The sequence below is a fragment of the Miniopterus natalensis genome, chromosome 1, assembly GCF_054644295.1.
Source record: "Miniopterus natalensis isolate mMinNat1 chromosome 1, mMinNat1.hap1, whole genome shotgun sequence".
Lineage (NCBI taxonomy): Eukaryota > Metazoa > Chordata > Mammalia > Chiroptera > Miniopteridae > Miniopterus > Miniopterus natalensis.
In genome coordinates, this window is record NC_142081.1 from 23,548,726 (window position 1) to 23,575,256 (window position 26,531).

At 39.3% G+C, this 26,531-nt stretch overlaps 1 protein-coding gene across 1 annotated transcript in view; it reads left to right on the forward strand.

Annotated features, from left to right (window-relative positions):
• The window catches only part of LOC107536248 (synaptojanin-2-binding protein), a 38,528-nt gene extending 15,529 nt beyond the window's left edge, over window positions 1-22,999 (forward strand). Inside the window, exons 2-4 of the mRNA XM_016211901.2 lie at window positions 5,879-6,015; window positions 15,769-15,864; window positions 17,511-22,999. Of these exons, the coding sequence (XP_016067387.1) occupies window positions 5,879-6,015; window positions 15,769-15,864; window positions 17,511-17,651 (374 nt within the window). The 3' untranslated portion in view covers window positions 17,652-22,999. The remainder of the gene's footprint in view (window positions 1-5,878; window positions 6,016-15,768; window positions 15,865-17,510) is intronic.
• Window positions 23,000-26,531: the final 3,532 nt, after the last annotated feature.

Below are 26,531 nucleotides of genomic sequence, written 5' to 3' on the forward strand. Positions count from 1 at the left end.
AATAATTCAGCTATGTGTTACAATAAGGATGAACCTGGGAGGCATTGTACAAAGGGAAATAAGCAAGACAAAAGAACAAAATAGTATGATTCCTCTTACATGAAGTATGTGGAATAGGCAAGCTTGAAACAGAAAGTACTGTATAATAGAAGTTCTCGGGCTAGAGGAAGGAGGAGTGAGGAGTTATTCTTTAATGGGTACAGAGTTTTTATTTGGTATGATAAAAAAGTTCTGGATATGTATAGTGGTGATGGTGACACAACGTTATGAATGTACTTTATGCCACTGAATTAATGTCACACTTAAAAATGGTTAAAATGTTAAATTTTATGTTACATATATTTTACTACTAAACAAACAGCGAGTTGTGTGTCTAATACAGTTTGACTTAATGTTATGTTTATTTTATCACAAAATAAATAAATAGTGGGTTGCGTGTTCTGTAGAGTTGGATTGATGTCTAGGGGAAATTATAAGATTATCTTGGGATAGAAAAGGCCTACAGTTAAATAGGGGGAAAATAGGGTGTTTGTCAATCTGGTAGTCATAACTCAACAAGTGGCTATTATCATTTGTGTTAGTGGACTGTTTTGTTTCATTTTAATTATGCTCAAAGTTATTATTTGTGGAATAACAGATTATTAAACAATGGTCTACTTTTTAACTTTTAGATTTAATAGACAAGAATCTGAATGAAATGAAGGGTTTTCTTCCCTGGCCTGAAAGTAGGCAGTAGAGACCCCAACTAAGGTGACAGAACTCCAGAATGACCAATTCTTCCTCTGCAATGTACTACCCTTGGGAACTGTCCTACAACAATTGTCCTACCATTTCTTATTCACAGCCAGCCCAAAGACTTTTTTTGTAAAGCAGTTGTTCATATTTTCTACAAAGATACAGTATAGCAAAATGGTTTAAAACTTACATTTGGAACCAAACATCCTGGCTTAGTGTCTTTTCTTTGAGAAGAGCTAATTGACCTTTTGTAAAGTTATCTAATCTCTTTATGCCTCACCTTTTAAATTCATCTGTAAAATGTAATAATCACTTCATGTGAGAAGATTGAGGTAACGTATGTACAGTACGTAGCAGAATACCTGGTACATATTTAATGCTCAATAAATATTAGGTGTTGCTGCTACTATTGCTGCTGTTATTCATAAACAAGCTCAAGGTCCAGACCTGGAAACGAGTCCACAAGAAGGCATTTCTTGTTTAACTTTCTAAGGCTTTTATTTTATTTATTTATTTTTTAAAAATATCTTTATTGATTTCAGAGAGAGGAAAGGAGAGGGAGAGAGAGAGACAGAAACATCAATGATGAGAGAGTTATTGATCGGCTGCAGCCCGCAACCCGGGCATGTGCCCTGACCGGGAATCGAACCCTGATCGCCTGGATCCTAGGTTGACGCTTAACCGCTGAGCCACGCCTGGCCGGGCTCTAAGGCTTTTATACTAGGCACTCTTTCTCTCCCAGTCCTGTGGAAAAGGGGATGTCATTCTCATGCCATATTTAGTTTTTTTGCGTTTGAGACTTCTAAATTTTGAGACTAAGCAACCCATTTTAATCTTGCTACTGTAAACCCAAATTAATTTCAGACTGAGGTAAAGAGTAAAGAGCATTTATATGAGCATAAGAAGCTGCAACCCAGGATACACGATTCAGGTAGCGACCTAGATTGTGCTCTGGGGAGAACAAAGAGAAGGATTCGTAAAGGCAAAAATCACAAAATGTAATTCTTTCATGCAAATGAAGGATTACTGGCTAGGTTTACCAGGCCTGGTTAGTTCTGATATGCAAATAAGGGAGGCAAAAACTACAAGAAAAGAGATAAAGTCCATATGTGTCTACAGAAGGGTTGTTCCAGGATATTGATGACTCAGCCTGGAGCTGAGTTTAGCAACAGATTTAGCAACTTAATAGCAGCTCTGAGAACTGAGGCTCAAAGGTGCATAGGCTGCAAAGGCCCTACTTTCTTAATAGCCTCCTGACTCCATTTTAGTCCCTCGTCCCTCCCCCCTCCCCACACACCATTATTAGTGACTCCAGTTTAGATATGTGTTTCACACCACATTTTAAAATTTATTTTTTTTAAGCCTATTGAGCCTAGGTCTTTTTCTTTGACTTCTCCCCTTAATCCTATTTGGATCGTAGATTCTGAGAACTGAGTTAATTATATCCTTCAGCTCCATAAAGACATTGTCATCATCAGTACAAGCAAGATCCTTTTTTGGTTTCATTTTTACCCTTCATTTCTAACCTCATCCTGTATCCTTCCCTAATAGCTACTGACTCTAATGTGTCTCCACATGCCCTTAAATGTGCATGCCTTTTGGTAAGTAGGTAATACTGTTTTGTGTGCATGAGTTTTTAATTAATGAGAAGATATTGTGCTATTAATATCAACATCAAATTTTAAACCTCCATTATTTTATATATGATTATTCAATGCTTCTAACTTTTAACTATATTTTAGTTACCAATTCCCCAAAGAATGGACACCTAGATTACAATCAGTTTTACACCATCACAAAACATCCTGCGATTAACATATTCTTACATCCCCCTTTATAGATAGGATGATCACATTGATCCAAACTGAGATGCTTGTGAAATTGAAGGGGAATATTTTGATTACAGGTGTGTATATCAGGACTACCAACAAACCAGGATATGTGGTCCACCCTGTTCATTGTTCTAGGACACAGCCAATAAATCAGCAGATATGCAGTGGGATAGTCCTTCCCCTTTTGTTTCCAGCTGATATCTGTTGCAGTTGATTGGTGAATGTGTTGGACTTATTATTGCTTATTTTTAATACCATTCTTTCTAGATAGTAGTTATGAGGGAGAATGTCTGGGTCACAGGTTATAGACATACTTAAAAGTTTGAGTTCCAGTCCAGTCTTATCCTATTAATAGATAGATGGACTTTTTCATCTCTGTCTTCCCGTATTTCAGGTTTATTCACATTCGTACCGTGTAGTTATTCATCCTTTATCAGACTATCTGGTTTTGGGCTGTACCAGGTACTACTAATTTGCTAACAACTACTCTTAGTGCAGTTACTCAATATAGCAGCTCTGTAGTTTATAAGGATTTTTTCAGATTTGTTAAGGTAATTGGACCCTAACAATTACCTTTTGAGATAGAGAGGGCAGCATTTGTAATTGTTATGTTACAGAAAATGAAGCAGAGGATCAGAGGTATAATGACTTTTTTTAGTCCGCATATCTGTTAAGTTACGGAGTTGAATTTGTGAGCAGGTCTTCTGATTTTCATTTGCTTCTGCAAAATCTGAAAGGGACAGGGAAAAGGGTCAATTTCTGTTTGTGGTTAAAGCAAGGGCTGTCCAGTTTAGCTTTATGTCTTTCTCAGAACATAACACAGTGCCTGACATATGGCAAATCATCAGTGCTTTTTTTATTTATTGCTTGATTTTTGAGAGAGAGAGACACACACACACTGATTGGTTGTTCCACTTATTTATGCATTCATTGGTTGATTCTTGTATGTGCCGGCCCTGACTGGAGATCAAATCCGTAACCTTGGCTTATCTGAATGCTCTAACCAACTGAGCTACCTGGCCAGGGCCAATCACCAGTAATTTTTAATGAACAAATGAACTGGGGATTATGCAGATATCCATAGGGCCCAGATTTGAATTGGTAATGTTGCTGCTACTCAGTGCTTTGGTGATTTCTGTTTATTGCGGCAATGCAAGTGAGTCCAGTTCTGTAAATGTTCTGGCCGAAGAAAGGGATTTCACATCAATCAGTCTAGGAATTCTCATGGTAAGTGGTGTGGTTCATTTACAACCGAAACAGCAGTAGGTTGTAAACATGCCTGTATAATGTGATTTCTGGAGGGAGTAGACTGTACTTGTTTGTTTATAGAAAATTTCAGTAAGATTTCTTCTGCTCTTCTTGTTTAGACACTGTCCTGTAAGTTTAAATAACCAGAAGCAAAGTCCCTCCTCTTTCTTACTACTGTATTGCATTCATCTGCTTAACACATGCTTCCTACCCAAGATTCCCAGAGGCAGCTGTAGTGCTTACTGAGGATGCTGGATTTCATTGAAAGATTTTTCTCCAAATAGTTTGTTCTAGTATTGAGAATGGCTGGTTGGCCTGAGCCACCTACCTCAAACCTGTCACAGTTTTGAAATCATTTCAAAGCCTTCCATAAGGTAGTCTCCACCTACCTTTCCACCTTATCTCGAATAACCACTCACCATCCCTTTTCCAATCCCGGCCACCCACTATAATACAAATTAAGAGTGTTCTAAGAGAAACCATATAGTAACTTACATTTTTTTATACCCTACCCTTCAAGGAAGTTGAAGTGGTCGTCTTCCAGAAGTAGTTCTATCATGTATCGTAAATCCTTCTTTTCATTCTCTAGCCACAGATATTCTGTGCACAACTTATGCTATTTAAGTGAAATATTTCCTGCGGCTTCTCTCTTCAGCCATGCATTTTCTTAAATAACAGATTAATTTTCTAGTGCTTATATTAATATTATGAGCTTTACATGCAAGTTCTCATCCCACCAATGAGGAGAACTTTTAGAAAGCCCACTTATGTCTCTTTAAGTATCTGCTTTCTATTGAAACCAGTAGTAGGCTAGTGATTATGGCTAGTCCTTCCAATTGTGCTACCAGATTTTTGATTTTTAATTGTTTCCAAACTATCTCCTTTCTCTTTGCACTGTGCTTTGACTTATACAGTACCTGACATAAAGAAAACCCTAGGGAAGTTCTGTTTTTTTCTTTTCTTTTTAATGCATAGGTAAAATCCCTTTATAACAATGGTTTTCATAAACTGAAATCCTTCCCACAACTTAGTGGTTGGTCCATTGAAATAGTACTTTGGTAGTCAGTTTTCTTCTTCTTCTTTTATTTTATTACGTTAAAAACACTTAAATGATACCTACTCTCTGAACAGATTTTTAAGTGTAAAATACACTATTGTTATCTGTAGGCACAATGTTGTACATCCTATATCTAGAACTTACTGTTGTGTAACTGAAATTTTATGCCCGTGCCTGTTTAATATAGTCACTCTTAGAAGCGAAGGATAGAATGGTGGTCACCAGAGGCTGGAGCAAAGGGGAAATGGGCGTTGCTAATCACTGAGTAGTCAGGCTTCTTCTGCACATAAAACTTAGCAATCATTGTCCCCAAGTATATGGTTGTTTGCACTTGAGGTAGAAAAGGAAAAAAGAGTGAATTTGGTGATTTAGTTTATCATGAAGCATCACTTACTTTTCTAATTCTAGGTTTCCTGCCAACACTTACACTACTGCCCCCTCAACTTAAAATAGAAAAAATAAATGAGACTACCAAGACCATTTCTTCCAAAACACCGCCATACCCAAAGTCTCCCAAAGGTTGGGAGAAGTATGGAAGGGAAAGTTTGGTTAGGAATCTCTCTTCCACTAAATTAGGAATTTTATTTGCTAATTAGTTAAAAGCGTAGCTGCTTCTCATGAACACAGCTAACCCTGTTACATTAAGGAAAGTCAAGAATTGGGTTCACTGAATGCCATCAACAGATTCAGAATCACATCTTAAAATAATCACCATTATTCTGTCACTGAGTTAGCACAGATCTTTATTTATATTCAACAAACCATGTTGGTCACTGTGTTCGTATTTTTAGTTCTACCTGATCTGAGTGGGCAACTCTAGATTCTCCTAGCCTCTGTTGGTGATAACTCTTCGCTGACCTTGCCCATGAGTGTTCACCAGCTACATCAGTCTGCCTCACCAGCCTCCCCTCTCTACTAGGCCTTTCCTCTCTCTTTCTCTTCTTCTCTAATCCCGTTCTTTTTCTTCACCCCTGTCTCCTTCACAACTCCTTCATGATTTTCTCAGGGCTGGGCTTCAACATCGTCGGTGGGACAGATCAGCAGTATGTCTCCAACGACAGTGGCATCTACGTCAGCCGCATCAAAGAGAATGGGGCTGCGGCCCTGGATGGGCGGCTCCAGGAGGGTGATAAGATCCTCTCGGTGAGAACTGGCTTCGGCCTCCTTCAATGTCCCTTGCTCCCTAGACCCTGCTTCCTACTCCTAGCGCCTTCCTTGGTAAGATTCCTGCCTGCCTTTTTGGATCAGGAAATATCCAATTTGTAGAGTTCAGTGGGAGGGACCTTGATCAGTGATCTTTTCCAGCCCTGCCCTAGAATATGGAGTATATTAACTTGCTTGATAGACAAAGCAAAATTAAGTCCAGAGTGTGAAGTTACTTACCCAAGTTCAAAAACATGAAACAGAGGGTTGAGGGACTGGCGGGTGGGGGAGGAACTTAAAATCCACAATTTTTGTTGTTCTTCCATTATACTTTATCACTTCCTCTTTGTAGAATAAAAGATTAATGTCTCCCTTTACACCAGAAGCAGCAAAAAAAGAATGTAGGAATTGTGTTCTTTTTAGACTCAGAGCCCTTTTTCTACCCATTATTAATATAAAAAATTGGAATGCAGTCTGATTTGGATATCTGTCCACTGTGCTCCCATTTCATTCTGCTAATGCCTCGGGTAAGACCCTTACTACATGGTAACCATTAATTTTATTGTTTTCTGGAAGTTCCTAAGGCAGGGACCACATCTTTTTTTAACCTTTTACATTCTAGCACAGTGTTTAATATGTATTTAACAAATAAAGCAAGTTAGTAAATTCAGGCAAGCCCAAGCAAGGTTGGCTGATGAGAATATAAATAAAACATCATGGATGGTAATATCCAACTGTAGTCCTTCTCACTGATCATTTTCCCTCTTTTTAGTCCATTAAGCTTCTGGACCCCATTTATTAATCTGTTGAGATAGAGACAATGATAGTGTAACCTACCCTTTATCTCAAAGGATATTGAGAAGTAAAGAAGCAGATTTCCTATAGCTCCAAGGAGGCAGACATTCTAAAGACATGAAATCAACTTGAGTGGTACAGGGGTTAAAATAAAGGTGTAGCATGTAGTTAGAAACTATACGGTCCCATATTTTGACACAAGAGGGACTTGAAAAGTATAAGGGTTAAGAAAGCCATCTTATTTGGAAAGCTTTGGTTAAAGGTATATTATTGAAAAATGAGAACGGTTGGAAGTTTTTCAGCACCATAGACTAAGCAGTATGCTGAGAACTTTAAACTTATTTAATATTGTAGTAACCTTATGAGTTAGGTACAATTATTATGCCTATTTTGCAGCTAAGAAAGCTGAGGCTTGGTAAGGTCAAGCAGCTTGCCCAGGGTCACACAAGTAGTAAGTGGCAGAGAGCTAAAACTTAGGCCTGTCTGAATTTGGAGCCTGTACTCTTTTTTTTCTTCTTTTTTTAAAAATTTTATTGATTTTAGAGAGAGGAAGGGAGAGGGAAAGAGAGGAAGGGAGAGGGAGAGATAGAAACATCGATGAGAGAGAGACATTGGTCATCTGCCTCCTGCACACCTCTTACTGGGGATCGAGCCAGCACCCCGAGCGTGGACCCGGACCTGGTATCAAACTGGTGGCCTCCTGGTGTGTGGGACGGTGCTCGACCGCTGAGCCACAGCAGCCAGGAGGAGCCTGTACTCTTAACCAGCTACTATACTGCCTCCTAACAGGTCAATGGGAAGCTAGGATTAGTTATCCTAAACAGAAAGTTGCGTGGTGAGTTAATAGTAGATTTTATGTAAAAACGGTTTTATATAAAAATGGAAATTAGTCTTTCTATAAAGGGTAGAATTGGATAAGGAAGAAAGGACTTAAACTTCAGTGCGAGAGAATTTGTTGGACAGCAGCCGAGATGAAGAGCCATCGCCCCACAGAGAAATTATCACAAAGCCACTCTAGTTGTTAAAAAGGGTAGGACATGAATGTCGAGGAGAGAAGTAGATGTCTAAATAACTTAGTTCGCTTGACTTTAAAATTTATAGCAAAGAGGATTTCACTTTATCAAAATACAAGATATTATGAAGATCTATACAAGGTATTAAGTATTACAAATATATATAAAACACATTACAAAGAATGATTCCAGTTTATGTTCTGTCCAATAAGGAAAAGACATGTGAAAGAAGGGAGAGGAAAGTGCAAGTTAGATATGGAGAGAGATAAAGAAGACAGAGAAAGAGGAAACGGTGGAGCATATATAGATAGAAAACGCCAGCATATCCTCTCCATTCTATCCAGATCTATAGTCGTTGACTCCAGTTTCCCTTCCAAGAGTTTGCTCCAAAATTACTCTTTCTAGATCCCATTCCTTAAGAAAGAGTGACTCTCTTGTCTCACCATCCTGTTTCCTCTTTATCCTTGAGTGAACTAGTTAGCCATTAATTATTAAACAATTAACATCTATGCTTTAGCTCACTTTATCCCTTTGACGTACTTGAGTACTTTTTATTGGCTTTGGAGTCTCTATAAAATGATGCCAAGTTATTTATTAGCCTATATTCCCATTCTTTTTGTTGTTGTTGTTAATCCTCACTCGAGGATATTTTTTCCATTGATTTTTAGGGAGGGAGGGAGGGAGAGAGGGAAACATCAATGTGAAAGAGACACCTTGATTGGCTGCCTCCTGCATACGCCTTGGCCAGGATGGGGGATTGAACCCACAACCCAGATATGTGCCCTTGACTGGGAATCGAGCCACACACCCTTTGGTGCATGGGCCAACACTCTAACTACTGAGCCACACCTGCCAGGGCCCCATTTAGTCTTTATGGACTTTCCTATTCTCCTCACATGGGTCCCTGTTGTAAAATATGCCCTAATTCTTTCTTTTAACTTTTGCTAGATAATCAAACTAAGAGTATGCCCCTTCCTTAGCACACAATCGTTTTGGATAACTAATAGAAGTATCATTACATTATCTAGATTTCTTGTGAGTTGTTATTGACCATTAATTTAATCTTTGCATTTCTCCCCAAATCCCAATGTTTTGTCTTCATTTCAAGTTCTAAAATTAAATAACTGCATATTTTATTATGCAGTTTTCCCTTTCTCATCAAAAGTGAAGTTTAATTTTTTGTGATCACTGTGGATGGTTTAAACTGAAAAGAAAGAAAAAAATTTCTTTAATAAATGTAAATGATATTTAAGATTTAGGCCCTATTACATCTGATAACCATGAAACAAAAAAACAGATATTACCAATAGAAGAACAGACCTGGGTTGAGATGAGGGCAAGAGATTCCTTATCCAAAGTTCGTTTGTGTGTGTGTGTGTGTGTGTGTGTGTGTGTGTGTGTGTGTGTGTGTGATGGCAAGGATGGTTTAATATTTGTATAGGTTACCAGGGAATCTGAGGGAAATTTACTTTTGTGGGGAAAAGAAAAGTCAGCTGTATAGGTTTCTCATTTTTCCCATGTGTCTGCCTAAATGAAGAGAGGTGGGTAGTCAAGAATAGTGAGTCGTCAGTGAACTATACATTTTTATAAAGCTTAGGGTGATATAGCTAGTTATTGTACTGCACAGATGAGTGTATCATTTTGACCACACCCCTTAGATAACAATGGCACAGATCAGTCCGTTAGTCAGCTGCATTTCATATTCTGTTCAAATGCACTTATTAATTTGGTGGATGAAAGAGTTGAGTAGTCATCAACATTTATCAACTATTGTACTTGATGGCCTGCAGAGCACTGTGCCAGGTGCTATGGAAAATCAAAGAAAATAAAAGACTTGTTTCTGCCCTCAGCTTAGAAATCAATAGGAAAGACCCACCAGAAATCCTCATCCAATCAGCTGCAGAGACATTGAAATATACAGAATCCTTTAGACAAAGTACCTCTAAGGAAGAGTCTTTGTCTTGTCATCTCTGTACCTCCAGGATGTAGGCCTGAGGCTGACACAGAGTAAGTATCTAGTAAGTTACTTGCTCTGTGAATATATTACAGCATGATTGACATTTTGGGTTGGGCCTGATTAATTGGAACAGGATAATATTTTTCCTTCAATTTTGATGGAAAAAGAGACATCCCCCCTCCCCAAAGTTGCAGTTCATTTCAGGATCTTGGTAAAAAATTAAAATATCCAGAGTATAATCTGAGGTCAGTGCTTATTAAATTGAGCCCATTTTTTCCTCTACGTCTTACACATCTCCATTTATATTATCCTATAGTTAATAGAGTTCTTGTAACTAACATCCTGAGATAATGCTAGATTATCCTGAGGCAATTCAAAATGATTAATCGTCAAAGAAAACTAATTTTAACTCAGTTTATTCATTTCCTAAGGCAGGAAATAGGAAACTCGTTTTTAAAGACTGCTAACAACCATAGTTAAAGCAAAACATTTGTGTTTTCCCATCAGAGCACCTAGAGTACCACCATCCCAATTCGCCGAACATTTAGTAAAATTTTCTAGCATATTGCAAATCTGCCATATCTCAGGTTCAGTAAAAAACTTACTATGCCATGAGTTACGGAAGCTGAAGTAGTTAAGTTTAGGAGTGTTCTAAGAGTTCTCAGTTGAGTAGCTCTTGGTACTAGAAGTGAGGTCCAAGACCATCTGGCCGTCACCCAGAAGTCTGTTACCAATGCAGAGTCCCAGGAACCTTCCTAGACCTGTGTTATAACAAGATCCCTGGGTGAGTGTGAATAAAGTGTGAGAAGCACTGCTCTAGGCAAATATCTTTCAAGCCTTTTAAATTATTACCTATAATAGGAAATACACGTGTGCCTATGGGGGCACAAACACACACACAATTGAAGCAAAGTTTAACAAAATAATAATTCTTCTATATGTGATGATTTCTGATATGTTGTGTTTTCTTCTCATTTCACTTTTTAAAAATTAAATACTGGATTGCCTTCACTGTCTTCTGTAATAGGTCAACAGACCATATATTGTTTTAAAAATCACCACTGCAGTGAATGGAAAATCATTGATGAAATCTGTGGATGCGTAGAATATGTATTAAATAGGGTAAATAGAGTGGGTATGGCAACCAGTGAGAAGACTATTTCAGGCATTTTAGGTTAGAGCTAACTCAAACTTCAGGATCACCTGGAGGGCTTTTTTAAAGCACAGAATACTAGGATAGGGCCTAATAATTTTCACGTGAAGCAAGTTCTCCAGTTACTGCTAATGCTGCGGACTCTGGGACCACACTGAGACCCTCTGGTCTGTATTAGTAAAGATGGTGATAAAGAAAGTGGATATCACATATGTTTAGGGGTAAAGCTTACAGAACTTGGTGGTTAATCAGTATGAGCTGGAATCTGTAAAAACACGTAGAGGAGGTAAATATTAGAAAGCAAATTTGTCTTTGGAGTAGAGATGACATTGTCAAGAAAGAAAGAGTCATAATTTGTTTTATGGGGTTGCTTTACCTTGGGCAAAGGATGAGAAATGGTTCTTTAAAAAAAGAATCCCCTTTGCATTTCTAAAAGACCTCTTGTTTGGGGTTTTATTTATTTATTTATTTATTTATTTTTAAGCAATTAGAGTAAAAGTCCTCTTATATTAGAATACCGTTAGGCTTAACTAGGAGGGTCAAAAGACATAATTAGTATAATGTGCCCGTGCCCTGTATAGCACCTTCTTTTGCCTGATGTCACCAATATCTTTCTTCCTGTTAGCAGAAGGAGGCTCAGCAGAGGACCAAGTTTACATACACACTGAGTCATTGGTGGGTAAAGCTTCTAATAGGGCCCAGGCTTTTCAGCTTTGTGTCATACTGAGAATATGTCAGTCAGGCTTTGTGTAGTTATGGCTTTTTCAGGGTGTACTCTGCAACCAAGCCTCAGGAAATCACGTGACACTTATGCTCAAGTGTTATTCAACACTATTCATGTATTATAGGGATTATAATGATGAGTTGAGATAGGAGCTCTCCAAGTTATTTACAGTAGAATGTAAAGTGATTATGATATAAGGCAGAGTCTGGTTTGAGCTTTAAGATGGTTATATAGTACAGAGAGTCAAGGGAGCATATCAGTCGCATCTAGAACAACCTTGTCAGTGAAGTGGCAGTTAACTAAATTGCTTTTCTAATGCTACTTCAATATATTCAAATGAATAAAAATATTAATATACGATCACATTATATTTTTATACAACTCTAAATTTTTTCAATGTGTTATGTACAGGCGTGTCCCAAAAGAATGTCTACTCACTTTAACAGCTGATAGCTCAGTTTTGAAAATGAAATGTATTTTAATAAACACTGCCTTTATAATTATTCAAAGTGTGTGTATACATTTTTGGGGGAACACCCTATATTAGATACAAATGAAACTGCAGAATCAAGAAAAATTCAATTTACAGCATTAACGTGATGGATGGTTCCATACTACTGAAATAAAATCCCTGCTTACAGTGTAAATTTCTATAGTTGAGCGTTTTAAAGTGAGGGTTTTGAGGCCAGGCAGCTTGAGTTTGAATCCTGATTTTGTTGCTCCCATTGTATATGCCCCTGCACAAGTTGTATAGCCTCTCTAGTTTTATCAATAAAATGGGGCTCCTAGCTTATGGGACTGTTGTGAAGACTGAATAAATTCGTACACGTAAAATGAATGGACAGCTCCAGAGATGATGATAAATATGCAGTGGTTCCTGGCGATTATTACTGACTACTGTGGCAAAGATTATTTTGAACTCAGTATATATTTTTAAATCCTCATCTGAGGATATGTTTTTATTGATTTTTTTTTTTTTTTTCAGAGAGAGAGAGAGAGAGAGACAGGGAGAAAGAGAGAGAGAAACATCGATGTGGGAGAGAAACTTTGATCAGTTGCCTCCAATATGCACCCTGACTGGGGATCAAACCTGCAACCTAGGTATGTAGGACAACACTCCAGCCAACAGCCACCCGGCCAGGGTTGAACTCAGTATTATTGCCGTTGAATGTCATATAGTTCTCTCACTTGCATTCATATTACTATGAAACTTGTCTCTGATATTGAGCTATGACATATCTGGCACTTTGTTAACAGAACTGCATCATTAACTTATTTGTCTATCTCTGAGAGAAAGTAAATAAATACCTATTTCTTTAAATAAGAAATACAGTTATCATATGGGCTAAATTAGGTAAGCGAGTATTCTCACTGCAGCAATCTCACACCTATTCTCTCCCCAGGAATTAACTTAAAAATCAAGTCATTGAGAATGACTCAGTTCAGAAAACTTGAAGTTCTTTCCCTGTGGCATATCTACAAAAAATAAAAAAAAAATGGGTGTGGCTCAGTGGTTGAGCATCGACCTAGGATCCAGGAGATCTTGGTTCGATTCCTGGTCAGGGCACATGCCCAGGTTTCGGCTCAATCCCCAGTGGGGGACGTGCAGGAGGCAACCAATCAATGACTCTCTCTCATCGTTGATGTTTCTATCTATCTCTCCCTCTCTCTTCTTCTCTCTGAAATCAATAAAGATGTATATTTTTTTAAAAGATCCTTTCCCTGCCTATTAACTTTTATTTTAAAAAAATTATGTGATCAGAACATGGTTTGGTAGCATGAAATCAAAGTTCATCAATTTAGAAAATCTTGTATTCATTTCTATACTATGGGTACCAGGTCTGATTTTATTTAAGATCAATCTTGGAAGATAAATAGAATTGTTTTAAAGGAAAGGGTATTCAGATGGTGGATATAGCTTAAGCACAGGTATGAAAGTAAGAATATATGTTTTTTGTCTCGGGGTCAATAAGTTATGTGATTTAGCTAAAGCAAAGGATATGTGAAAGGGAGTAATGAGAGGTTAAATTAGGAAGGTAGATTCCAGCCATTTCCTGGAGGACTTTGCATATCAGAATGAGAAATCAGGCATGTACTCTCCCCTCCCCTGTTCCTACTTCTGTTTTTGTTTTTGAGCCATAAAGTGGTATAAACAGAATTGTGCTTTAGAAAGATTGGTCTGGAGACATAGTGTTTGAATAGGGTGGTATGGGGGAGTACCCAGAGAAAAGTAAATCAGAAAGAAGATTACAATAGTTCAACTAAAAGTATCCACAGCCTAAAGAGAGAGGTAATAGAAAGAAAATAATAGCATATGAGGAATGTCATTATGTTAGACTACAGGATTTTGCAATATATTATATGTGAATATTGACAGAATGGGGAGAGTTTAAAACTATTATCAAAATTTTAGCCTGAAGGGATGGTAGTGGCAATAAGAAGGAAGTTGGGATAGTCTGGTTTTGTGGAAAGTAATAAAGAGGCCTTGGAAGTGTTGAATTGGGGCCTAGCAGAATATCGAAGTACAGGTACCCAGCAGGAAATTAGGTAAATCTGGAAGTAGAAGTAGGGATACAAATTTGGGGGTTGTCTTGAAGATTACAGTTGACCTTGTGAAAGATCACGTGGGAGAAAAAGTAAGATGACAAGAGACAGCTGACACAGGAATATTAAGAGGGAAGGAAGAGGAAAGGAATTAGGAAGGGAATAGTAAAGAACCAAGAGAGCCAAGTATTCATAACCGACAGGGGAGAGCTGCAGAATGGGGAGGTGGTCTGGAGCCTGCAAAGGGGGCTGTAGGATTTGATTATTGGATTTCACTGCATAACGTTGAAGCCCAAGGCTTATGCCAAGTGGTGACTAATGTGGAGTAGAAGTAATTAGTAGTAGTAGGAACTATTAATTTGGGAAGGCCAAACTGTTGGTAGATGAATTCACCAAGGATATTGGCAGGAGATAGAGTGGAAGGACTACGACAAACCCCTAGGAGAAGGAACACTGTCAAGGAAGACAGAGGGTTCAAAAAGTCAATGACTTGGGCTTCCACTGAGCAGAGAAGAGTCGGTGAGTCAAAGTGGAGGAGTAGTGTAGTGCAGAAAGAATGATAAAATGCAGGGCACTTTCAGCTTCCTTCCGGTGTTTAAAAACCCTAATCCTAGCTTCTACACTTACTATGTCTTTGGGTAAATTACCTAACCTTGCTAAGCTTCAGTTTCTTCATCTGTGAAAACAAGATAAAAATAGTGTCTGCCTGATAGGATTATTGTGAGAATTAAATTAGATAATTCATAATGTAAAGCATGTAGCACAGAGCCTGCCGAGTAAACATGTTAGATAGATGTTTTTGCTGCTGCTGCTGTTGGTGACATTGACATGTGTAACGGATAGGTAGTTCTTGCATAAAGTGGGCTGTGCTGTGTCACTGAGTGCAGCATAGGATAGATAGCACTGTAGCCAGTGTCACTCCTGACACTAAAAAGTATTAATACCAGTGGTTCTTCACATCTCTCACCTCTAAGTGGTAAGACTGACCTACCCAGAAGCATGCTTGTATTATCACAGAAACATGTTTTTTGGTAAACTTGAGGAGGATAGGAGTGTTAATGGGAGCAAGGGAAATTGTTCACAATAGAACAAGACCAACAGAATGGGCCAGTAGATCTGTACCACACCAAAATAAATTGTGGGAGAGTTTCATATAATTATATTTCTGGAGTTGAAGGTGGCAATACCAGGGATTAGAAATAAACCTGGAAGACCATGCTAGCTGTAGAAAGCTAGGCCGATGCTTATGGAAAACATACAAATACAGCAAAAAGAATTCCAGGTGTCCAAATGAGACAGGCCATAAGAGCTAAGATGAAAGGGAGACTACTTTTTTTTTTTTTAAGTTAAGTGATCTTCACATGGCCCATGGAACTTCAATTTTAGGAATACATAGCTTTGAAAAAAGTCATGCTGAGTTCTAAGGGACTTTACCCATTCTCCTAACCCTTGGAATTTGCTCTTGTAGGAGTTTGTTTTTTAAATGTTTGGTCACACGAAAGTAAATCTTTGACTTCAGAGAGTTTACATTCTACCACTTACTACTTTTTCTTGCTGTTTTCCACAGGTAAATGGCCAAGACCTAAAGAACCTGCTGCACCAGGATGCTGTAAACCTCTTTCGTAACGCAGGCTATGCCGTGTCCCTGAGAGTGCAGCACAGGGTAGGTGTCGTGTAGGTGTCGTGTTATTTGCTGCTAGGAACCTGGCACCAGGCTTTTGTACCTTTCTTGTGAATAAACCCTGTGATGTAATCTTCAGTGGTGTGTTTGGCTTTTTTTCCTTTCGCTCCCATTCTTTTTTTTCTTGTTAATCCTTACCCGAGGATATTTTTTCCAATGCTTTTCAGAGAGAGAGTGGGAAGGAGGGAGGGAAGGAGGGAGGGAGGGAGGGAGGGGGGAGAGAGGGACATCGATTGGTTGTCTCCCACACGCACTCCGACTGGGGGCAGGGAGCGAACCCACAACCCAGGTATGTGCCCTTGACCGGGAATTGAACCCTCTACCCTTCGGTGTGCAGGCCGACACTAACCACTGGGCCACACAGGCCAGGGCCACTCCCGCTCTTTTGAACAGCTTGTGTGGCAAGGGTCTTCTGGAACTCTGCTTATCATCAAAGGAAATTCATCACAGTATCTTTTGCAACCCAGGTCCTAGCTTCAAGGTAATGTACCTTAAAGATAAAACTTGACAACCAAATTGAAATAAATGGGGGAAAAATACCACCACAATCAATTTTTCAGTAGAGAAGGAAAACATATGTCTGCCATTGAACATTCTTGTTTATAAAACTCTAAGTACAAAGATGGTGGGCTTTCTCATGCCTACTCACTGTGTGCTTTTCCCTTTCACCTCCACGAACCATTTACTTATCAGTTTGGTGACGCTCCTGACCAAAGCCCTGATGCTCAAAGGTGAGCTCCAGGAGAACGGAAAATGGAATTCAGGATTCAGTCAAGGCAGCACCTATCCCTGTATCCTCTTCTTAGGTCAGGTGTCTTATAATTTGAATGATGGAAAGAGAAGCCTATAGACATAATTCCTCCCATAGCAAGGATTTTGGGGGCATTTGCAACACAGGTTCAAGGTGTCTTTAAAGTTATTTCCTCTTAACTTGATGCCTGGATGTGATTTCTTTTTACTGACTTACCTCTGAATCTGTTTACCTCCATTCCATACAGATTTCACCTTTGTCCATGTCCAGTGTTACACAATAGGGGATGAAGGACACAACCGCATCTTAGAAGGGAGTGGGTGCCTTTTGAGAATTGTAAAGCATTTCCAAATAATGGCATTACACCGATGTGCAACTTACGGTTAGATAACAGATCATTTAAATAACATCGCTCAGATCTGCTCTTATTGTACTCTAATGACTGATAATCTTTCTAAGTAAACGTTCTAGGAAGATGGACGTCCCCCCTCATCCCGCCCAATAATTTTCAGGTTTCTTATAGGATCGATGGACTTCATTTCATATCTTCATTTCCCGATATGATACACGTAGAACTTGGTGGAAGCAGTACAAAAGCAGAAAGGTGTTATCTCATTTACCTTCAGGGTTCCGTTAGGTCAGTAGCACAGCAAAGTCAGATGCCTCCCCATAAGACTTATTTTGTTTCCAAAAAATTGGTGACATTGATGTATCAAGTAAGAACAAACGGAGAGGACACCCTCTGCTAGGTAGTGCCTGGATTTGCAGCTTTGGGTAGTCTAGAGACTGTAGACCCAAGTAATGTGTCAACCCAGATATTTCAGTTGTTGTAAACACACATTGGTCACTAGAGTTAACATTTCTCTTTCCCTTCCAGTTACAGGTGCAAAATGGGCCTATAGGACATCGAGGTGAAGGGGAGCCGAGTGGTATTCCCATACCTATGGTGCTGGTGCCATTGTTTGCCCTCGCCATGGTAGCAGCCTGGGCCTTCATGAGATACCGGCAACAGCTTTGAAAAGCTTGCTTTCTCCCAGTGCTCCTGATGAGGAGAACATTTCTTCCTTTCTCTCATCCTCCCTGCCATTCTCCCATATCTTTCCCTCACTTTGCATAGCTCACACATGATTTAAAGAGACTGCTTCCCAGCCTAGAACCTTGCTGTTCAAAATCTCCAAGTCCTCGTTTTCTAATGGGAGAGGAAAGGCATTGTTTGAAGGAAAGCTGAAGAAAAGACTTGCTTAGAACAAATGAGGAGTTGGACATTTTACTAGGACCGCCAGTAGAAGTTCAGCTACAGCCAAAGAGGGAAAAGTCCAGTCTTCCCGTCACCATGGTGATACCTATTTTCTTAGCTGGCATGCTGCAAAGGCCAGCGGTGTGATATAAGAGGAAGAGAGGATTTTTCTTTTTAATGATCTTCCTTGGGAAGTTTTTGTGGTCTTTATTTACTTTCTGACAACATACTTGGGTGCCTGTATCAAACAAAACATAATGAGGAGACCATTTTTACTTTTTAAAAAACAAATATATATCTACACATGTATACACATATATGCATAAATGATAGTATAACAGTGATGCCTTATGGAGAGGTAAAGAGGTAGAAAGCTGCCCTGTTTTCTAGGTTCCTGATGTAAGGGATGATCTTAATTGAGGGAGTGAGAGAGAGCCTGACAGGATGCCCAATCTGAGTCATTAAAAAAAAAAAACAAAACAAAAAACTAAAGCAACTAATTTAAAATCTTAGAATTCTTATTTTTCTCATAATAATTAAGGTGAAATTGAGGCAAAATTCCATAATCCAGCTTTGCGCATGTCAATCTGTTCGAAAACCTTTGAGATTTAAAGATAAATCTTGCCAATCTGTGGTCTGCCCTAGTGACTTTTTTGATACCTTACAGTCCTGTGAAAGTATCAGCTGGAATGATTGTGGTCAGAGCACTAGTGATGGGGCCAAACCAACCGAAAGAAAAAACTCTAAAAAGAAAGAAGATAGTGCCTCCAAGGTGGTGCCCGAGCGCTCAGGCTATCAACCAGTCTTTCCGGTTTCTAGTAACAGGCAAATCTTAGCGAAGGAACTGCTCCTGGGCAGCATGGGCATGAAACCAGCCGTGCTTCTGATTCAGTTCAGTTTAGAGGGTTTGGATTGCTAGTTGTTGTTTTTTTAAAAAAAGTTCTTAACACTGGGCTTTTAATGAATGAACAATTTTGTGGGGAAGGGAAGAAAAGGTTTGTTTGTTTAGGAGGGAGGGAAGCTCCGTAGGGAAACCTTGAGGGAAGGATGCGGAGGAATGGATGCTGGGGAATACTAAGGCTAATAATAAGGTAGGGACATCCTGGTTATGTGCTGCTGAAGGGCGGTTTTAAAGCACTCAGGAGAGCTGGCCCAAGGCTAATTTCCTGGCTTCAAGAAAATCATTTCCATAGTCCAAATATACCGGCTAGACCATCGGCCTTATGCATACAATCTTGACAACAAGAGTATGAGGACTTTCCCTCGGATGATCAGTTGTGTCTGTTTTTTAGCTCAGATGATCTAGCAGGTATTTTACAAATGTTGATTGTACATCAGCTTTGTTAATACACTTTTACAGAGTAGTAAAATACATGTAGCCTCCATCCTAAAGGGTTTTTTGGTTCCAGTTTGGAAGAGAACACCTATACACATAAAACGTAATTGGCCTCATAGTCAGGGCAATGTAAGTTGGTGTCAGATTTATATTGCAGACAACAAAAGGGAAGAGTTACTGAGAATTGAGACACTTGAGAGAGTTCCATGGAGGAAGGGGACAACTTAAGGACCCTTTAGGAGCTCACAGTCTAGTTAGGAGAATTTGTAAGTAGATGAGAAATTAAAAGGATATATATCATCAGGTTAAATAACAGTTGAAAACACTAATAAAAGAAATAGTACTGTTCACAACACGTAGCAAAAAAAGATATGCAGACAGCCATCACTTTTTTTTTTTTTTTAAAGGTATTCAGAAAAAGAAAGCTGGCACATAATGACATGAGGCCAGAGTGGAAAGGGAAGGCTTTTAAAAATAAAAATCCCAGTAAGACCTCGCCTCTGGGTCAGCTATTCGTATAGGGAGAAAATGGCTTTAAACAATGCTGGTGTGACTCGTGCCTTTAAACCTGAACTGTTCACTTAGACAACTGCATTTGTACGTTCCACAGAGAAACACAGTATTTTAGTTCTCGCCTCAACTGCCCCACTGTGGAGGCAGCCTCTTGGGCTCTCCTTGTATCTGGAGGTATGTGCAGCCACTTCTGCAGTGGGCCTACTTGCCTCCCAGGATGCACCTCAGGGTTTGGACATTAACTCTTGAGAAGACCTGGGACATACATACCAAAGGAAGCAAAATGGCAAGCAAGAAGAAAAGCTATTTTTAGTTTTTTATTGGTTTGTGTAAATAAAGAGAACACCTATCCCATCACTGTTAGAAGTTTTGCTTCGGTTGATAATAGGGATTCTGATGCACTTTAATAATTTTGGTTTTCTCTGGATTTAAATAGCATCTAAGGGTCACTAACATTTTAGGCAGGTGTGCTATATTTTTATTTCTGATTCTCTAGAAGACTACTACATTATCATAGATAAGATGTCAGAGTCTATTGTAAGTCATTTAAAAAAGTCTATGCTCTTTATAAATTGAATCTAATATTCCTGTCACTTTATAGAGTGTATCTAATTATTCCCACCACCTAAATTACTGTGTTCAAAGTTTAAAAAAAAAGAAGTATTTTTAAGACCATGTACTTAGAACACTTTTCTATAGTTACCCAATATTATACATATAACCCTAATAAGACATTGTTTGCGTCAGTCGTCTGTTTCCTTTTCCTGCCAAGTTTTATCTGTGCTAATTGATTTAATTAATCATACCATCTAGCCATGTATAATGGAACAGGGAAATTAATATTTGTTACTGCATCCTGTGCCAGTTATTGTACTATAAACCCTGGTTGGTAGCACTATTTGTTCATGCCTCACAACTCTGAGATCTAAGTATTGTTATAAAGACACCGTAGAAAAGAGGACAAGATTACTCCTTCGGATTACATACATGGAAATAACAGAATCAGGATTTAAACTCAGGGCCACAGGTGCGCCAGCAATGACATTTCCTCACTGGCAGTGCTTCTCAAAGTGAGGTCTCTGGTCAAAAGCATCAGCATCACCTGGAAACTTGCTTTTAGAAAAGCAAATTCTTGGGCTTTATCCCAGACCTACTGACTCAGAAACTGAGTAGGGCACCCAGCAATCTGTGTCTTAATAATCCCTTCAGGTGACTGATTCAGCTGAAGTTTAAGAATCACTTCTCAGTGCCAAAAATTGTCCTCATGTTCTCAGTTCAGAATTACCCAGAGAGCTTGTAAGAATTCTGATGCCGGCTGCACCTCGGCCAATTCAATAGGCACTCTGGGTGTGGGAGTCAGGCACCATGGAATACAGTTTACCAGGTGATTCTGGTGTGCAGTGTCAGTAAAAAATGCGCAGTGGCATTTAAACCTAGACACCGGTTAAGTTACACACAGGCATTGCTCCAGCCAATAATGACGATTTCACTTGGGCCTTTTTAGAGCCCAGCTCTCCATGAGCTTCTGCCCCAAATATAGATGTGAAATAAGTGGAACATTGTTTGGCTTCTGATTTGCTAAGGACTGTCCAACCTGCAGCAAAATGTATTAGTGTTTTAGGTTGTGCATCTGTTACATCAAAATCAAACTGGAACACTGGAGCAAAAGGAACCAGAATGACTGTTGGATGAATCTGTCTCAGAGGTGAGCAAATTGAGGCTCAGGGAGGTGAGCTAATTTAACCCATGTCACAGACTTAGCTTGTTGCAGAGGTGCTCTTTCTGTCTCATCTTTATATCTTGAATGTATCCACTACATGAACATACACAAAACTCCTTTTTATCTCAGTCTGCTTCCATCTTCTCTCTTTGGGTCTTAAATAAAGACCAGAGGAACTGATTGACTACTTAAGGGTATTGCAAGCACCATGCATAATTGGGAGGTGCCACAGAATAACCTGAGAAAGATCTAATATCAAATTCAATTAAATGAGCTCTTCTGAGACTAATTCCAATAGTTCTAAACTAGAGAAGTATGTTTTTTTACATTAGACATCATTTTTCTTGTGTAAATAAGCAGGTTAAGATACAATCTCATGTGGAGCCAGTAAAGATTTTATTCTAGTCAACTTCAGTTGAAATTTATCTTTGTACAGATGAGGTTTTCCCCTTCGTTCAGCAAATGAGTGCATGCCGGGTGCTGAAGATACAAAGATAAGATGGTCACTCTAAGCTAAAATTTCATTATCGGAAAGTGGTGGAGTATTTGTTGGTGACGTTGATGTTAAAGTATTTCTCTAACACCACCTAGAAGCAGAAAATTGAATTATGAAGCTCTCTACCTCCCAGCTATAATAGGTTTAAAGGTGGTTATGATCTTGTGTAAGCCCCTTTGGCTGTTTCTCTTTTATCTGCAAATCTTTGAGACCAGCACTTATATTCAAAAGGGCAGTTGTGGTAAAAAGGAAGACAGTATTTTAAGGAATTCTGTTCTGATCAGAACCAGGTTCTTAAGTGCCATAGACTCTTGCCTGATGTTGATATTTATATATGGGCTACAAAGCACTTAATCTGCTTACCTGATGCACTTGATGATGATAATATAATAACATATAAGAAAGCATTGCTGTGTCTAAGAAACCAAGTTACAGCAAACACTAGGTCTTGTTTCTAAACGTTATCCTTACTGTTCATGTTCTTCTTGCAGAGTGAAAAGGGAAAGGGAGAAGGCTGGGTAATGTTTTCAAATGCAAATCGATCATTAACAGAGTTACTTACAAAAGAACTTTGTAGTTACTGTCATCATTAAATTTATTGACCAATCACAGGAAAATGGGATAATCGTTCATAGTTTGCAGATTGGCAAATGGAATCCCAAAGTTGAATTTGATTTTAATTCTGTATCTGCAGTGCTGATTTGATATAAATTTCTTATTACTGGATATATGTGCATTTTACCCCCAGGCCATATTAGTTCTTACAAGATTATTTACCTTATGAACTTTATTTTATTTTGCTTCCTTTTTACTTTGATCCTAATGCCACATTGCATGCCTGGATCTAAGTAGCAAATAGATACCCGATAGCAACTTGGAAGACACATGGGCATAAAGCTGTATCTTCTAGGAAATGTCACTACAGATTAAATATGTTAGTGAGGCCATGAAAATAGATAACTTCCTAAGCTTTGCTATTTGATACCAGATAGAGCAAATGAGATGATAATGTATCTGTACCCAGCTCAATGTTGGCATCCAATAAAAACTTGTTGCATTTGTCAGTGATCTTTGCAATTTTTTTCCCACCTGATTTTGAAGTTTGTTGAATTTTGTTTTATTTTTTTTTTTGCCGACTTCTTAGAGTAGCACCTTTGACAACAATAGAAAAAGGAAAGAAAAGTCTAAATGATCAATTTGAGGCTTAGCTTTGACTAAGGAGGTAAAGATAATGGCATTACCATGTACTACTATTAATTGGCTAACAACTGTTGGGCTCTTTTCAATATGTCAACTACTGTTCTAAGCATGTGTTCATTAGGCCTCACAACAACTGCTGTCATTACCCCCATTTTACAGATGAGGTGAGCAAGGCATGGAGAGATTAAGTACTTCACCCAAGTTATACACCTAGAACCTGCATACATAACCATGGCACTATACTGTCCCTATTATCCATGGTGCCAGGCACTACACTGGGGTGCTCTTTTGCATAACCCTAGTGTCAACAAATTCTCAGGACTATGCAATGCAGTACTGATAATTCCATTTTTATAGATGAGATAACTCAGGTTTAACGAGGTTAATTTGGTCATGATACATAGCTAGTTAGTTCCAGATCTGGGAATTTACTTAAAACCAATGAGGAGTTCATTTCTCACCATTCCAGAAAATTAAAGTTCAGTATACTGAATTACAGTTTAGTATACAGGCTAGCCCAGCTTTCCATTGTGGAATTGGCTGCACTAGGTACAATATAGCAGTCGTCGTACCATTCTGCATGTATACACAAAGTTTGAAGGCAGTTGCCAACCTTTAGTGTCTCACTTGTAACCCCTTCATCCCCCAAAGCCTTAAAAGATACACAGAATGCAGAAATGGGTTTGTGCCACAGGATGAAAAAGGACTTGTCAGAACTGATTATTGACCTCCTGTTGAAGTTACTCTGCATACAGCCTACTTTGATGTCATCATTGCTCCATCACACAGCTTAAGAGAAGTGCAAACATGGAGTCAAACCACTAGTTTATATCTGCAGTGTGTATAGAATGGTCATCTCCCTTGATGGGCAAAGAAAGTACACCACTTACCAATTATATAACAAGCCACTACAAAACTTAGTGACTTAAAACAACATTTTAATACATTTTTAAAAGAGTCTGTGGCCTGGCTGGGGTGGCTCAGTGGTTGAGCATCAACCTATGAACCAGGAGGTCATGGTTCGATTATTAGTCAGGGCACATGTCTGGGTTTCAGCCTCCATCCTTGGTAGGGGGCATGCAGGAGGCAGCTGATCAATGACTTGTTCTTGTCACTGATGTTTGTCTCTCCCTCCCTCTCTCTAAAGTCAATAAAAACATTTTTTTAAAAAGATCCTATGGGTTGCCTGAGTGTTTCTCCTTCTGACACCACTTGGTGCCACATGCAGCTGCGTTTATCTGATGGCAGAACAGGGGCAGGTAGTCCTGGATGGCCTGTCTTCCCCATCTGGAAGTTAGCGCTGGCTATTGGCTATGGTGCCTTGGTTCTTCTCCACATTGCCTCTCGCCTTCCAATAGACAGGACTGGGCTCTTCACAGAATGGGTGGGGGTGGGGTGGTCTTAGGAACGTGTTTCAAGAAGGCAAGCCCCCATGTGGAAAGCGCCAATCAAGCCTTTGCATTCTTCACAGACCAAGCCATGGCCAAGCCCAGAGTCACTGTGAAAGGGGACCTAAACTCCACCCCTTGACGGGAGGTAGTGCAAAGAATTTGTGACCCTTTTTTAATCCACCACAGAAAGGAACTAGGATTTGAACAGCAAAGACCAGGAGTCAGCAAACTTTTTGGTAAAGGACCAGATAATAAATATTTTAGGCTTATAGGCCTTGGTTCTTTGCAGTTTTAAGGTGATAGAAACCATAGACTGTATATAAGCAAAAGTGTGGCTGTGTTCCAGTAGAACTGTATTTATGAAAACAACAGGCCCTGCCAGACTAGTTTGAGGACCGCTGACAAAGACTTGCAGGTTGATATGGACTTGTAGGAGTAAAATGGAGAGGAGAAAGCTCCCAAATGTTGGTTCCTTTTGAGTTCCTGATTGAAGAATATTGACACATTTCCTAGGACAGAGAGAGAGAGAGAGAGAGAAAATCTCTTACTCTCCAAGAAAGAGAAGCCAGAGACAGTCCAGAGATTTCCCCCGGTGTAATTGTGGAAATGAATTGAAGAATGACCATTGTCAGACTTGACTGAGCCCCCATCATGGCCAGGACACCACCCAAAATTCAAGGACTCATAAAAATACTAGTGATATTTTGTACTTACCAGGCACTTTGTAGTGGAAGTAACTTAATGCTTAAATAAACTTATTAGATTAAAATTATTCCCCCTTTCATTTTTAATATGTTTTTTATTGATTTTAGAGAGAAAGATAGGGAGAGGGAGAAAGAGAGAGAAACATCAGTGATGAGAGAGTCATTGATCAACAGCCTCCTGCACGCCCCTTGCTGGGGATCAAGCCAAAACCTGGGCGTGTGCCCTGACCGGGAATCAAACCATGACCTCCTGGTTCATAGGTCTACGCTCAACCACTGAGCCATGCTTGCCCTATTTCCCTATTTTAAAGATGGAAAAATAGAACTTTAGAGATGAGAAGTTACCATTCCTTGTTAGTATCATTGGGTTTTAACACTCAAGGTTTGAAGCCAGAACCAAAACTTTTTCTATGCTCCTTGCCTTTTGAGTTTAAGAAGAAAGTAATGTTTGTAGGAAAAAACTTACTCATGGAACAATTATTTGCTAGTAGTTACAAAAAATAGTGTCTCTTTGGGTGCAGATAGAAGATAGGGAATAAGAAGGGATTGGTAGTTTTCTCCCACCTGTTTTAAATAGTGTGTATTAACAGAATACGTGAGGTACATAAGGCCAAAAGATCAGGAGACAACTGACATTGAAAGGATTGTCTGTTACTCACAGTTCCCAAGATAAGGGGACACACCCTGCTGTGGGGCCACAGGGGAGCAATGGCATTGGTCACCTGGCAGAGGGAGAAGGAAGACCTGTGGGCAAGAACCTTTATCGTGGTTTCTGTGGGAAGGAACAGGCAAGGCCAGGCAAGCAGACTGTGGATTGTCTAGTGTGAGTAATGTCCGAGGTCTCTGTGGCATAGGGGCTGTCCCTAGTTGTCTGGTACCTGGCCTTGGGTTGATTAGGCACGTAGATAATGACCCTGTGTGTGAGAGCTCAATAAAGAAGGTGGTTGGAGTGTGGGCTCTGGATTGGTTGGTTTATATTTGAAAAGTGTGTCCATGTTTGATTCCCAGTCAGGGCACACACCTAGCTGTGGGTTCAATTCCCAGTCAGGGCACGTGCGGGAGGCAACTGATTGATGTTTCTCTCTCCCTCTCTCTCTAAAATCAATTTTAAAAATATCCTCAGGTGAGGAGAAAAGAAAAGAGGGCAGAGGAGGGGAGGGGAGGGGAGAAAAAAAAAGAAGAGTGAGTTCATGATAGAGTTGTTTACGATCTCTAAAATTTGGCTGACCCTGGGAGGGTCAGATGTTAAAGATTCAAAATAGAGAAAATAAAAGACATAGTGAATGCACAACTAACATAGG